We start from the raw sequence: 16273 nt of genomic DNA on the forward strand, positions 1-16273 counted from the left end.
AAGCCCAATCCCTTCATGTTTTGGCGACACTAAGTTCTCAGGCAAATGCAGTTCCCAGGGCTGATGCTGCATTTATACAGTTGTTCACTCCCAGGGGGAGGAGTCAATGGTCACTGTCCAAATCACAATTGCAGAGTATTATTGAAAGAGAGGTGTCTTTTGGGGTAAAAATGGGTACTATATCCTCCTTACAGAACACCTAAGGTGCAGGTCCTTGAAAATGTTTTTGTTACTTTTTGAGCCAATTTAGAGGAAAATGTTCCTGACTACATGAGCAGAACAACATTGTGCAATCTATCCTATGATAGAGTCCAGCAATCAGCATAGATGAAAAAGGATCTCTGCACTCTTCAATTAACAAATCATTTTTCTCAATATTTGTAATACATGGAGAGAGAGGCAAATGTGGGCTTTTGTTTAGTACCTGATGCAATTTACTTGTACTTACATAAACCACTATGGCTGGACAGCTGCAGCATAGTCCAGCAAAGTGAGTCAGAGGAAGAATGAGCAAAACTCTCACCATAAACGACTCCCTCAAACGAATGAGGCCTGCAAGTCAGGACACACAGTTTAAGGTGAAGTACATAGCTGCGGGAAGTAGGGGTGCTGAGGGTGCTGTAGCACCCATTGAAAAATCAGAATAAAAAAATTATATAAATAAAATAAATAGTATTTTTGGGATTAAAAAAATGTTCACAAAGGTAATGCACTGGGCCTTTACTAGTATTAGCGGACTGATATAGACATCTGTAGTGCAGGCAAAAAAAATGTTTTTCAGCATCTCTGCTTTGGCAAAAAAAGGTAGTTGTATCATTAAAAACCATATCTTGCAGGATTCAACAGTTGGAATTGTAAGAGTTGTTGCCATGTCCCTTTCTCTGTGGTTGTCATTCTAATGGCATCCAGAAAGAACAAAACCTTGTCCTCAAACATTTTAACATTAAAAGGTGCAAAGTTATGGGCAAAGACACAAAACATCCACATCAAATTAAATATTTTTCTTGATCAAATAACATGGAAAACAACCACTTTTGTGCAGTATTCATTTACCATCCTTACAAACCACTTAATGTAAATGTACATTACTGTATTGTACATAGGCTGGTCATCTAGGTTTGTACCTGTAGACTTTCCATCACTATGAAGAAAAACAATGTGCAGAACAGTAAGTTAACAGAGTACATTGAGACATCAAGTGATTTGTGATGATGTAATGTGATAATGTGGCTCAGTTGGTTGAGCATGGCACTTGCAATGCGAGGGTTGTGGGTTTGATTCCCACAGGGGGACCAGTATGAAAAAGTATACAAATGTATGTACTCACTACTGTAAGTTGCTCTGGGTAAGAGCGCCTACTAAAATGGAAAAGGAATGAATAGACCATTTCAGTTTTCACATTGAAATATGTTGCATTTGCAAAGTATTTCAAGAAACTGGAAAATATACAGTTGAAGTCGGAAGTTTACATACACTTAGGTTGGAGTCATTAAAACTCGTTTTTCAACCACTCCACAAATTTCTTGTTAACAAACTATAGTTTTGGCAAGTCAGTTAGGACATCTACTTTGTGCATGACACAAGTAATTTTTCCAACAATTGTTTACAGACAGATTATTTCACTTATAATTCACTGTATCACAATTCCAGTGGGTCAGAAGTTTACATACACTCAGTTGACTGTGCCTTTAAACAGCTTGGAAAATTCCAGAAAATGATGTCATGGCTTTAGAAGCTTCTGATAGGCTAATTGACATAATTGGAGTCAATTGGAGGTGTACCTGTGGATGTATTTCAAGGCCTACCTTCAAACTCAGTGCCTCTTTGCTTGACATCATGGGAAAATCAAAAGAAATCAGCCATGACCTCAGAAAAAAAAAGCCAGACTACGGTTTGCAACTGCACATGGGGACAAAGATCGTACTTTTTGGAGAAATGTCCTCTGGTCTGATAAAACAAAAATAGAACTGTTTGGCCATAATGAACATTGTTATGTTTGGAGGAAAAAGGGGGTTCCTTGCAAGCCAAAGAACACCATCCCAACCGTGAAGCATGGGGGTGGCAGCATCATGCTGTGGGGGTGCTTTGCTGCAGGAGGGACTGGTGCACTTCACAAAATAGATGGCATCATGAGGAAGGAAAATTATGTGGATATATTGAAGCAACATCTCAAGACATCAGTCAGGAAGTTAAAGCTTGGTTGCAAATGGGTCTTCCAAATGGACAATGACCCCAAGCATACTTCCAACGTTGTGGCAAAATGGCTTAAGGACAACAAAGTCAAGGTATTGGAGTGGCCATCACAAAGCCCTGACCTCAATCCTATAGAACATTTGTGGGCAGAACTGAAAAAGCGTGTGCGAGCAAGGAGGCCTACAAACCTGACTCCGTTACACCAGCTCTGTCAGTAGGAATGGGCCAAAATTCACCCAACTCATTGTGGGAAGCTTGTGGAAGGCTATCTGAAACGTTTGACCCAAGTTAAACAATTTAAAGGCAATGCTACCAAATACTAATTGAGTGTATGTAAACTTCTGACCCACTGGGAATGTGATGAAATAAATAAAAGCTGAAATAAATAATTATCTCTACTATTATTCTGACATTTCACATTCTTAAAATAAAGTGGTGATCCTAACTGACCTAAAACAGGGAATATTTACTAGGATTAAATGTCAGGAATTGTGACAAACTGAGTTTAAATGTATTTGGCTAAGGTGTGTGTAAACTTCCGACTTCAACTGTACATTTTTCCACAAAAGTAGTGCACTGGGCCTTTACTAGTCCTGTATTAGCAGACCGATATAGATGTCTTCAGCGCTGGGAAAAATATCGCAGCACCTCACCCCCAAACTACTTCCCGCGGCTATGATGAAGTATGAAAATGTATGCAATCACTAACTGTAAGTCACTCTGGATAAGAGCGTCTGCTAAATGACTAAAATGTAAATGTAAGTATCTCAATCTATTTGATTAAGATACAAACAACTCATCAAGCTGTGTCTTTTCCACAGTGTTTCAGTACTGCTCTTTCAGTACACCGCTCTGCCCAGGTCTACATATGGCAGTCGTTTTTTTGATACTGCCGATGCTGTCAAACTGCAATGAAATTGCACGAAACACATCACTCTGATGACGCAGGAGCTATTGTTAACTGCACAACAATAGTAACCAGGTAGACTCACAGTCATATTGTAATGTTATACTACGCCCTCTAGTGCTGCTGGATCAGACAGACTACTGGCCCTCCAGTGAAAGACAAATACGTTATTATATACAGTGTGTGGCCTAAGCATACCAACTTGTCGTATAATGACATCAGTTCGGGTCCTCAACTGGACTACTTCTTTCCATATCTTTATTTGATCTAAATGGCAGTGATTTGTCTTCTGTTTGATAGTCACTAGCCCTAAGAGGAATTCAGACACACAAGTTTGCTCCAGATCCATAAGCCACGCCACCATACATATGTTAGTGAAGCCAATATGACCCCCAGGCCCAGCAACTCAAGCTGTTGGTCTTGCAAACCAACAAATTTATGTGTTTCAAAATTGACAAATATTACAGGATACAAAACTATGAGCAGGATAGGGTGGTCTAAACTGAAGACATCAGGATTTTAATAGTAACCTATGGATGAGCAGAATGTGTGCCACAGGTTTTATTTCCTTGTTCCTCTCTCTATTCAGTCAGTCGTCTTCTCCCCCACCTTTCAGTATATCACCTGTACACAGGAAGTCGAATGGATAGGCGGCTTGGTTTCTGTCGCTTGGATCTGTCCACAATAGGCATACTATCGACTTTTTAAATAAACACAAATTACTATCGAAATTAATTAACTTTTCGGTTGTTTTGATATCCTTCAGAATACTTTCTAACGGGGGGAAATGACAACCTATTCGTAATGACTGGTGTGGATCTACCTGCGAGACACCTGTCGCCGTAATATTGAAGACAATGGACCGAGGCTGTCGATAATCATTCTCAAGGCTTGTAGAATTTGACCGAAACTGAAAAAATAAATAACATTTTAAAGGACAGTGAAATCAAATATCTGTCAATTTCCACACGTGACGTTCTTCTGTTATGGATTCTGGGACGAAGTTCACCCCGAAAACGCAGGTATTGTACTGTAACTAATACAGTTGTTATGTTATCGATTTTCTCTAATCTAAGCAATTCATCATAGCACGTTTCATCAATTTTTTAAAACATTTTAGTCATTTTAACAGACGCTCTTATCCAGAGCGACTTACAGTTAGTGCATACATTTTTCATACTGCCCCCCCCCGTGGGAATCAAACCCACAACCCTGGCGTTGCAAGCGCCATGCTCTACCAATTGAGCTACAGGAGTTCACAATACAAATGTGGTAAGATGATAACAATGGCAATTAATTAAATTATAACCTGGCAGCCCTTTCATGCTTTGTACCTTCTCGTTAACATGATGATTGGAGAAAAAGAGCATGACTTGTGTGTAGATCCACCCTGACACTGGCATGGGAAATCTGTGGTCATACAATGAGTCAATGGGCCCTGTTGATGATAAGTGTACTTTAGAGAGAGTGCTGAAACCTTTAAGAGCAAGACGAAACAGGTGCCAAAGTGTGTGTGTGTGTGTGAAAGTGAGACACCAGGGATCCTAATGTGGGAAGCAGCTTGGCGTTGGGCTGTTCATTCTGTGACGCGGGTGGGGGTGCTGGGTTGGTTGAGGCCCATGGTTTTACACATCCAGCCAGCAAAGTCCACCTCCTCCACCTCAGCACACTTGATAAACATAATCAAATGTAGGCTATGTGTAATTTTAATATATTTGGGTGAATACACCCCTGGTTTCCACTCTAGAAATACACTGACTGCACAAAACATTCGTACAATGTCAGTGTATTTCTAGAGTGGAAACCAGGGGTGTATTCATTGCAGCGATTCTGTTGAAAAAGTAACAGAAAAGCAACAAAAACATGTACTCCAAATACTGTTGAGTTCTGTTTTCTTCTTAAACGGAAGTTGTAGTTCAGTCGTGTCTCTTCCAAATAAATAAGCGGCTGGAAGAATTTGTAAGGAACCCCGTGGACTTCACTCCACTATTGAGTTGCACCTCCTTTTGCCATCAGAACAGCCTCAATTCATCGGGGCTTGGACTCTACAAGGTGTCGAAAGTGTTCCACAGGGATGCTGTCCCAAGTTGACTCCAATGCTTCCCACAGTTGTGTCAAGTTGGCTGGATGTCCTTTGGTTGGTGGATCATTCTTGATACACATGGGAAACTGTTGAGCGTGAAAAACCCAGAAGCATTGCAGTTCTTGACTCACTCAAACCGGTGCGCCTGGCACCTACTACCATACCCCGTTCAAAGGCACTTAAATCTTTTGTCTTGCCCCTCTGAATGGCACACATACACAATCCATGTCTCAATTGTCTCAAGGCTTAAAAATCCTTCTTTAACCTGTCTCCTCCCCCTCATCTACACTGATTGAAGTGGATTTAACAACTGACATCAATAAGGGATCATAGCTTTCACCTGAATTCACCTGGTCAGTCTATGTCATGGAAAGAGCAGGTGTCCTTTATGTTTTGTATACTCAGTCTATTATGTAAGCAGCATTCCTCTCAGTGCTGCTCCCTTTGAAATGGAATGCCTGGTAGATCATATGGCATAGGCTGCATGTGAGACAATTTGTCAAAAAGGGTATGGCTCTTTAGACACTCGAGTAGTCTATAACTGATACATTCAAGTAGGGTGTGGTTGTTGGAAAATGTAGTAGTTGTTGAATCAGACAGGACTTGACTTGCACTGGTTAATTCAATTGCAGTAACAATTGATATAACTGCGTTATGAAGGCACCATAAGTAGTAATATGGAAGCTGATAACACACCTAAGGACAGATCATTTGACAGGTTAGTACATTCATGTTGTCATAGATTGATTGAATGTGCTGTCGATATAAACCCAACTACTATCTAGGGAGACATTTCTCCATGTTTTTTTGCTGCCATTGTCATGAGCACTGACATGTTTATGTTGAAATGAAATGCAAGTAAAATAACATTATTTTCTCACTTGTAGGATGATGACTGGGAAAATTCTGTCACATTCTTGCCAGCCCCAGACACCAAGAAGCTGGAGAAAAATAGAGGGAATAAAACACTTTTTGTTGGGATTGGCCTCGTGGGATTGGCAGCAGTCATTGCGCTCACGACAGGCCTGCTGGTTTGGCATTTCCACTGTGAGTATATTGTCCACCCTCACTCAACCCCTATAGAGCCATTACCCATTAGTATACTTATTCTGGTCCCAGTAGTATACTTATTCTGGTCCCAGTAGTATACTTATTCTGGTCCCATTAATATACTTATTCTGGTCCCAGTAGTATACTTATTCTGGTCCCATTAATATACTTATTCTGGTACCATTAGTATACTTTCTCTGGCCTCATTAGTATACTTATTCTGGTCCCAGTAGTATACTTATTCTGGTGCCATTAGTATACTTTCTCTGGCCTCATTAGTATACTTATTCTGGTCCCAGTAGTATACTTATTCTGGTCCCAGTAGTGTACTTATTCTGTCCTCATTAGTATACTTATTCTGGTCCCAGTAGTATACTTATTCTGGTCCCAGTAGTATACTTATTCTGGTCCCATTGGTATACTTATTCTGGCCTCATTAGTATAATTATTCTGGTCCCAGTAGTATACTTATTCTGGCCTCATTAGTATAATTATTCTGGCCTCATTAGTATAATTATTCTGGCCTCATTAGTATAATTATTCTGGTCCCATTGGTATACTTATTCTGGCTTCATTAGTATAATTATTCTGGTCCCAGTAGTATACTTATTCTGGTCCCAGTAGTATACTTATTCTGGTCCCAGTAGTATACTTATTCTGGTCCCATTGGTATACTTATTCTGGCCTCATTAGTATAATTATTCTGGCCTCATTAGTATAATTATTCTGGTCCCATTGGTATACTTATTCTGGCCTCATTAGTATACTTATTCTGGCCTCATTAGTATAATTATTCTGGCCTCATTAGTATAATTATTCTGGTCCCATTGGTATACTTATTCTGGCTTCATTAGTATAATTATTCTGGTCCCAGTAGTATACTTATTCTGGTCCCAGTAGTATACTTATTCTGGTCCCAGTAGTATACTTATTCTGGTCCCATTGGTATACTTATTCTGGCCTCATTAGTATAATTATTCTGGTCCCAGTAGTATACTTATTCTGGTCCCATTAGTATACTTATTGTGGTCCCATTAGTATACTTATTCTGGTCCACACTCCTGTCCCTCTCTTATTTTGCAGTGCGTAGAGGAGAGGTGAGATTGAAAAAGATGTACATTGGCTCTATGAGTATCACCAACCAAAGATTTATAGATTCCTACGACAACCCCAACAGCAATGAGTTCAAACAACTGGCCATGCAGGTGTCACAGCAGGTAAGACAGGATGATGAGGATCTGTATCTTTAGGAGTCCTCTACACTAAAACCACACGTTGCTAAATGGCTGTTGAAAAAAGTATTTGTGTGTCTGCTGTTTTCTGTTGTTTCTACTTTATCACCTTCTCTATGATTTAGAGCAGGTCCTGGTAGCTACAATAACATGTTTTATCTTGCTGCTTTTCAGCTGAAGCTGATCTACTCTAAACATAAAGATCTGGATAAATATTTAGTGGGATCCACAGTGCAAGCCTTCAGGTATTAGTTCCCCATTTAACCACTCCCTTAAGGTCACTTTGAAATACACAGATAGTTATGGTTGCCTACCTAAAGTTGATGACATTATAAAGACATTACAACAAAGGGTAGCAGACAGTACATTTGTTTCAATTCAACCCACAATTGTTATGTTTTCTTGCTGCTTATTCTAAATCACAATGTGTCTTTCCACTGTAGTGAAGGCAACGGAGGGAGTGAGGACAATGTAGTGGCCTACTACCTGTCTGAGTTTGATGTACCGATCGGTCGTAAGTCTGCAGTGGATGAAGCTATTGTCTCCATGGATCCGATGGAGGGAAGTCCGAAGGGGAGGATGGGGATGGGTCGCCGGCCGACCAGCTCCCTGCTCATCAACAATGTGATGTCTGGAGGTACAGTAAATGGTTCATATCACTCAGCCTTGGGATGTGAAGGTACCTATACTCTTGTATGCATCCCTATTATAGCCTATGTTAATAGGAGCTTTTTTAGTCATTTCTTTCACAGTCTCTATCCAAAGGATAAAAAAAAGAGCTGTTAAAGATCAGACCAGATTTGTTTTATTTGCTCCATGCTACTGTCTTATATGTGTCTCAATTCCACAGCTCTGGATGCACGTATGACAAACGCCATATTGAATGGTGAGAAACAACATTCGCTGTTATGGTTTCAACTATTATAATAATATATAATATAATATGCCATTTAGCAGACGCTTTTATCCAAAGCGACTTACAGTCATGTGCGCATACATTTTTACGTATGGGTGGTCCCGGGGATTGAACCCACTACCCTGGCGTTACAAGCGCCATGCTCTACCAATTGAGCTACAGGCCGTCAAAATGCATCTCACTGAGCTTGTCTACTATATTTGTCTGTCCGTTTCTCAGCCCCCCAAACCAATTCCTATCACATCAGTGAGAATAACACGGCCACATTACAGTCACCTGGCTTTCCTGATTCTCCATACCCTCCAAACACATACGTAGCGTGGAGACTACATGCTGACCGAGGCTACAGGATTAAACTGGAGTTTGACACCTTCAGCTTAGAGGGTGACTGTCAGAACGACTTCATCAAGGTGTATGACTCCCTGGTGCCATTGGAGCAGCGTGTCATGGCAGAGTGAGTAGTAAGGAGTTGTACAGTACTTTTAGGATCAAGAGAAAGTGGAGACAAGAAACATAGTCAACATTTTCCCACTGATATTTCCTTCAGATTCCTGCCTCGTGACTCATGAGTTCCATCCAAGTGCAATTGTCTGCCTCAGTTAAATCATGTGTTGATCTCTGTCCAGGAAATGTGGATATTACACTCGCAATGAGCCTCTGTCGTTCATTTCCTCTGGAAACGTCATGCTGCTGACACTGGTAACCAACAAGGAGAAGAACTACCCTGGCTTCAGAGCCACCTACTCTCAGGTTCCCCTCAAGAGCCAAGGTGCAGCTACTATTAGGATGATCATGGGGTGTGGAATGAATATCATGTTGTGTCCCCAATGGTCATGATACTCATGATCTGTTTCTCTTTCTGTGTAGATTGTGGTGGTAAATTATCAGGACTTAATGGCACCTTCACATCTCCAAACTTTCCCTCCCATTACCCACCTCTCACCAAGTGTGTCTGGGACATTGAGGTAAACAAATGTTCCATTTTTGTTGTGGAGCCTGCTGCTGCTGCCCTTATAGAGTGAGAATCTGTATATTTTAACTTCAACCTACCATTCTATTCTCTTTCAGGTCCCAGAAGGGAAGTCTGTCAAGGTGCAGTTCAACAAGCTGTTGATGTCTGAGCCAGGACAGAACAATAATAATTGTCCTAAGGACTATGTAGAGGTCAACAGTGAAAAGTGAGTCATGGTATCTTCTTGGTGTCAGTATATCCGTTATGAATTTTGAAGAATGTACTATTAATATCAGCAATGTCCCTAATTGATGCACATTGCTGATCTTTGCCTCTTTTTGACATTCTGTGTTGCAGGCTATGTGGAGATAAGCCCTACAGCACTGTGGTCACCAACACAGTCAACAAGATAGTGGTGATATTTAACTCGGACATGTCCTATGTGGATTCAGGTTTCACTGCTGAGTTTGAAGCCTTTGTGCCAACTACTCGTAAGCCAGAAACATTGTTATCAGTACACAGTTTTTTCTTAAACTAACATCTACAGTGTATACTTTAAAACCTGTTGTGAGTACAGATTTGCAGTGATTACAGACCAATAACTACATTATAACATGTCTATTCTTCTCAAGTGTTTCCGTCTGAGTGTGCTTATGTTTATAAAGTCACCTTCGTAAACGGATACTTGATTTGACTCTACAAGAGAGATTAGGCTACCTCCAAATTATTATGTGATCTAAATTGATGTCTTGTCTCTGTACAGAGTGTGAGCCAGATCAAATCAAATGTAGAAATGGTCTGTGTAAAGTCAAGTTCTGGCAGTGTGATGGCGTCAATGACTGTGGGGACAGCACAGACGAGGAAAACTGTGGTAAGTCAACAACATACATCAGTGGAGAGGTCACACATAAGATTATCTCATCATTGTTACCACTGTGTGTTACTGAATGTTGTTTCCTATGTCCTCTCTGCAGGGAGTTGTAAATCAGGAGAGTTTTCCTGCCGGAATGGAAGCTGTATCTCAGAGAGACTGAAATGTGATGGTCGTGCTGACTGTGCTGACGGCTCTGATGAATCAAAGTGCGCAAAATGTACGTATCCAAAGAGAAATAGTTGTAGTAGAATACAACTGGCTACCAATATAATCATGACCTTTGACCTTTGTGTGACTGACTCCTCATCTCCTTGTGTCCAGCTCTAGTCCTGCAATGCTCAGAGTATACTTACAAGTGTAAGAACAACATGTGCATTAGCAAGCTGAACCCAGAGTGCGATGAAGAAGAGGACTGTGATGATGGCTCAGACGAGGCAAACTGTCGTAAGTTTAGATATCTCACACAGCTGCCTCTACATCATCAGACCAACTTTTACCACCATTACCCTGACTTCTGAATGTCATTTTAATGTAATTTTATTTGACAGTTTAAAACAACAGGCAACCAATACATGTACCAAAATCCCAGAGGATTATGTAGACAAAAAGTCAGACTTGTTTCCATTGTGGTCCTCATTCATTTGCAGATTTGTTTGTGCGTGTGTCTGTGTGCAGAGTGTGGTATACGGCCTTACAGACACTCCCGTATTGTGGGTGGGCAGGCCTCCATTGAGGGGGAGTGGCCCTGGCAGGTTAGCCTTCACATCCGAGGGTCTAAACATGTGTGTGGAGCCTCAGTTATCAACGACCGCTGGCTCGTCACTGCTGCCCACTGTGTCCAGGATGACGTCAAAGTCAAGTACGTACTCACTTTATTGTTCCTACTCTTACTACGTTTTATTCACACCACTGTACGTTTTCCCACTTTATTTACTGCTCTAAGGACTGTTCCCTGTAACCGCTCCTGTTTTCAGTTCAGCTTTCAAAATCTGTGAACTAAGAGTGTGTGTTCCAACAGGTATTCTCAACCTCAACAATGGGAAGCATACCTTGGGCTTCATGTTCAGAGTCAGACTAACAAATGGACGGTGAAGAAGAACCTGAAACAGATCATCCCCCACCCTGGCTACCAAGCCCATACCTACGACAATGACATAGCTCTTATGGAACTGGACAGTCCTGTCACACTCAACCAGAACATCTGGCCAATCTGTCTTCCCACAGCCACGCATGACTTCCCTGCTGGCAAGCCAGTGTGGATCACTGGCTGGGGGACCACCAGAGAGGGGGGTGAGTAGAATCCGGTGTATAGCTGCAGTAGTTTCCCCCACCTTGTTCTGTAGTAATACACTTCACATTTCCTCTGCTATTATTATTATTATTATAATTTCTCTCCCCAATTTCGTGATATCCAATTGGTAGTTACAGTCTTGTCCCATCGCTGCAACTCCTGTACGGACTCGGAGAGGCGAAGGTCGAGAGCCACTCGTCCTCAGAAACATGACCCTGCCAAACCGCACTGCTTCTTGACACACTGCTTGCTTAACCCGGAAGCCAGCCGCACCAATGTGTCGGAGGAAACACCTTAGAACTGGCGACCGTGTCAGCGTGCATGCGCCCGGCCCGCCACAGGAGTCGCTAGAGCGCGATGGGACAATGACATCCCGGCCGGCCAAACCCTCCCCTAACCCGGACGACGCTAGGCCAATTGCGCGTCGCCTTATGGGTCTCCTGGTCACGGCCGGCTGCGACACAGCCTGGGATCGAACCCGGATCTGTTGTGACGCCTCAAGCACTGCAGTGCCTTAGACCGCTGCGCCACTCGGGAGGCCCCATTTCTTCTTGTTTTAACCTCTGACTACTGTTGATGCTGACTGAGTGTCATTCACTATCCCAGGTTTCGAGGCATCAATGTTGCAGAAGGCAGAGGTCCGTATCATTAATGGCACAGTGTGTAACACCCTGATGGAAGGACAGACGACTTCCAACATGTTATGTGCTGGTGTACTGGATGGAGGAGTAGATGCCTGTCAGGTAACCCACCCAGCAGCTAGACAATCTTTCTTGTTGCATATTTATCTTTCCCCCTCTTTACGTTATCATCATCATGCTGTCTTTGCCCTGCTCCTTCTGACAGGGAGACTCTGGAGGTCCGTTATCCTCCATGGGGCACAGTGGACGTTTCTTCTTGGCCGGAGTGGTGAGCTGGGGGGACGGCTGTGCCCGCAGGAACAAACCTGGCGTCTACACCCACGTCACCAAATACAGGGACTGGATAAAGCAGAAGACCGGGGTGTAGCTGAGAAGACCGGGGTGTAGCTGAGAAGACCAGGGTGTAGCTGAGAAGATCAGGGTGTAGCTGAGAAGACCAGGGTGTAGCTGAGAAGACCGGGGTGTAGCTGAGAAGACCAGGGTGTAGCTGAGTGGGAAACCGGGTTGTCAAGCCTGAGCAAGTTCTTAAAATCCTCAGGCCTTGATTGGTATGCATTAAGGTTATTATAGTCAACTAATGCAGAAACGAAAACGAATCTTGAAAAAACGATTTAGTAAACTGAAATTAAATAATTAACAAACTTGTTTAAAAAAACTAAAACTATACTGAAACTATTATTTTTGACTCCAAAACTAACTAAAATTAAACAAAAACCCTCATGAATAATTTTTTATTTTTTCCCCCCACCTTTATTTAACCAGGTAAGCCAGTTGAGAACAAGTTATCATTTACAACTGCGACCTGGCCAAGATAAAGCAAAGCAGTGCGATAAAAACAACAACACAGAGTTACATACGGGGTAAACAAAACATAAAGTCAAAAATACAAACAGAAAATATATATACAGTGTGTGCGAATGTAGTAAGTTATGGAGGTAAGGCAATAAATAGGCCATAGTGCAAAATAGTTACAATTTTGTATTAACACTGGAATGATAGATATGCAAAAGATGATGTGCAAATAGAGATACTAGGGTGCAAATGAGCAAAATAAATAACAATATAGGGATGAGGTAGTTGGGTGGGATAATTTCAGATGGGCTGTGTACAGGTGCAGTGATCGGTAAGGTGCTCTGACAACTGATGCTTAAAGTTAGTGATGGAGATAAGAGTCTCCAGCTTCAGAGATTTTTGCAGTTCGTTCCAGTCATTGGCAGCAGAGAAATGGAAGGAATGGCGGCCAAAGGAGGTGTTAGCTTTGGGGATGACCAGTGAGATATACCTGCTGGAGCGCATACTACAGGTGGGTGTTGCTAAGGTGACCAATGAGCTAAGATAAGGCGGGGATTTGCCTAGCAGTGATTTATAGATGACCTGGAGCCAGTGGGTTTGGCAACAAATATGTAGTGAGGACCAGCCAACAAGAGCGTACAGGTCACAATGGTGGGTAGTATATGGGGCTTTGGTGACAAAACGGATGGCACTGTGATAGACTACATCCAATTTGCTGAGTAGAGTGTTAGAGGCTATTTTGTAAATGACATCGCCGAAGTCAAGGATCGGTAGAATAGTCAGTTTTACGAGGGCATGTTTGGCAGCTAACTTTTGATCGGAGATGCTTAATGTGAGTCTGGAAGGAGAGTTTACAGTCTAACCAGACACCTAGGTATTTGTAGTTGTCCACATACTCTAGGTCAGACCCGCCGAGAGTAGTGATTCTAGTCAGTTTTGGGTTTTTTCTCAACTTGTAATTGGGTTTTCAATGGGGTTTTTAATGGAGTTCAATGGCGGATGAAGGCTGCAACTGATAACTGACAGATGTATGCACTCAATACTGCAAGTCGCTCTGGATAAGAGCGTCTGCTAAATGACTAAAATGTCAATGTAAAAAGTTGTCAAGCTTTTTTAAGCTACTGAATCTGGTGGGTAAATGCTGCCAGGAGATGGTGACGTTTCAAATAGGCCTAGTTTGTGTATCACTATCCCTAGCTATCATTAGCTAACAGGGGAAACATATTCTAGGTAGCTAACTTGATTCCTCTTACATGTACTACTAAGTTTTTAAAAAGCATTGGATTGGTGTAAATATCGGGTAGAGAGTTTCCTTCCACCTTATTTTTGTTCATCAGTCTCAGCTCTATTACTTTTAAATCCAAGTCACATTGAGATTGACTTTATAATGTAAACCTAACCTAGCCTATGAGCTGACCCATCACCTTGTGTATAACTGCCCTTCAGTGGTAAGAAGTGACATCCCAAAAACAACAAACTATACAACCCAAATGGCTCCTAGCATCCCACGAATGCTTTGTCCCTAACACTAAAACGAAATAATATAAAAACTACATATACACTACCGTTCAAAAGTTTGGGGTCACTTAGAAATGTCCTTGTTTTAGAAAGAAAAGCAATTTTTTTTGTCCATTAAAATAACATCAAATTGATCAGAAATACAGTGTAGACATTGTTCATGTTGTAAATGGCTATTGTAGCTGGAAATGGCTGATTTTTAATGGAATATCTACATAGGCGTACAGAGGCCCATTATCAGCAACCATCAGTCCTGTGTTCCAATGGCGTGTTGTGTTTGCTAATCCAAGTTTATCATTTTAAAAGGCTAATTGATCATTAGAAAACCCTTATGCAATTATGTTAGCACAGCTGAAAACTGTTGTGCTGATTAAAGAAGCAATAAAACTGTCCTTCTTGAGACTAGTTGAGTATCTGGAGCATCAGCAATTGAGGGTTCGATTACAGGCTCAAAATGGCCAGAAACAAATAACTTTCTTCTGAAACCCGTCAGTCTATTCTTGTTCTGAGAAATGAAGGCTATTCCATGCGAGAAATTGCCAAGAAACTGAAGATATTTACAACATTAACAATGTCTACACTGTATTTCTGATCAATTCGATGTTATTTAAATGGACTAGAAAATTGCTTTTCTTTTGAAATCAAAGACATTTCTAAGTGACCCCAAACTTTTGAATAGTAGTGTATATTTAAAAAATAAATACAAATCAGGTCTGAAAACGAACTGAAACTAAACTGAATTTCAAATTTTTACAAATATACCAACACAAAACTATAATAACCTTGGTAGACATACAATGTGACGACTGGGACTCTACAAGACTCAACAAGGGGTTTTCATTATTTTATACTTATACGTGGTGTTTGGTTCTATCCAAAAGTATTGCTTTATAAAGAAAATGCTATTCTTACATACTTATACATACACTTACTTAAAAATAGACTGGGCATTACATTAGCTGTGGTTTTATCTTGCTTAAATAAATATTTAGCAAGCATTAATTGCATATAGCAAGCATTGGTTGCAGGTTAAAGATGGATTTTTGCTCCCAAGTGCACTAAATTGCCAGCTTTTGTGACCTTGTAGGCATTCCCTTTTGCTTTGTTCATGTGTTAGAATCCTTATCCTTACATTGCCTAGGCAATAGTTTGTTTATCCAAAAGTTATGTTATATTAAGTTTTGTGGATTATTATAATCTCATATGTCTTTGTCTTTTTATATAGTGTTTTGTTAATGTAAGGTGGGGGTTTTTAGGATATGTTTTCATTGCCTGTTTATATTTATTTTTTAATTGATCTTCAGATAGCTGTAGCTCAGTAAACCTGACAGCTTGTGTACCAGATTTTTTTTAAACTGTCTAACATGCTCTGAGATTTAGGGTCCTTTTCGATCAAAACAGGTGACTGGGTTTCTGAGATACCATATGACTAAAAATGACTGTCCTGGGTACTCAGTTAATGGTTTGATTGAACAGGGCCCACTCTGGGATGTTTTCAATGGTCAAGGAAAATATTTTACATATTCAGGGAGCTATACTTTTACACAAACATTTTAGATTTGAATGAAGGTATTTTTGTGATTTTATACTCAGTTCATTGATTTGTATATTTTCTTCCCCAGCCAGATTTAAATTTGTATTCAATATGTAAATGTCATAGAGCGTTTAGTGTGTAATATATTTCTGGTTTATAGTATGTCAATATGGTTGGTTGCTTGGACCTTTTCTAGGTTTATAAATACGTTTAAAGTACATCTCAATGCTCCTAGTACACATTTTAGCAAGTGATGTTAACATTACTATGGCTGCATTACACAGATCTTT

The 16273-nt window shown here is 40.9% G+C and overlaps 1 protein-coding gene across 1 annotated transcript; it reads left to right on the plus strand.

The window, feature by feature from the left end:
* The first annotated feature begins 3707 nt into the window (after positions 1-3707).
* On the plus strand, positions 3708-13186 carry LOC311100194 (suppressor of tumorigenicity 14 protein-like). The gene is made up of 18 exons (XM_084140999.1): positions 3708-4122; positions 6071-6230; positions 7317-7450; positions 7640-7710; positions 7909-8102; positions 8316-8351; positions 8601-8835; positions 9008-9150; positions 9249-9346; positions 9450-9559; positions 9691-9824; positions 10097-10204; positions 10308-10424; positions 10529-10651; positions 10883-11066; positions 11226-11497; positions 12105-12241; positions 12345-13186. The coding sequence occupies exons 1-18, from the start codon at positions 4087-4089 to the stop codon at positions 12504-12506; spliced, it is 2454 nt and encodes an 817-aa protein (XP_083997125.1). The 5' UTR covers positions 3708-4086; the 3' UTR covers positions 12507-13186.
* The last annotated feature ends 3087 nt before the right edge of the window (positions 13187-16273 follow it).

The sequence above is a fragment of the Coregonus lavaretus genome (assembly GCF_964263955.1).
Source record: "Coregonus lavaretus genome assembly, chromosome: 24".
Classification (NCBI taxonomy): domain Eukaryota; kingdom Metazoa; phylum Chordata; class Actinopteri; order Salmoniformes; family Salmonidae; genus Coregonus; species Coregonus lavaretus.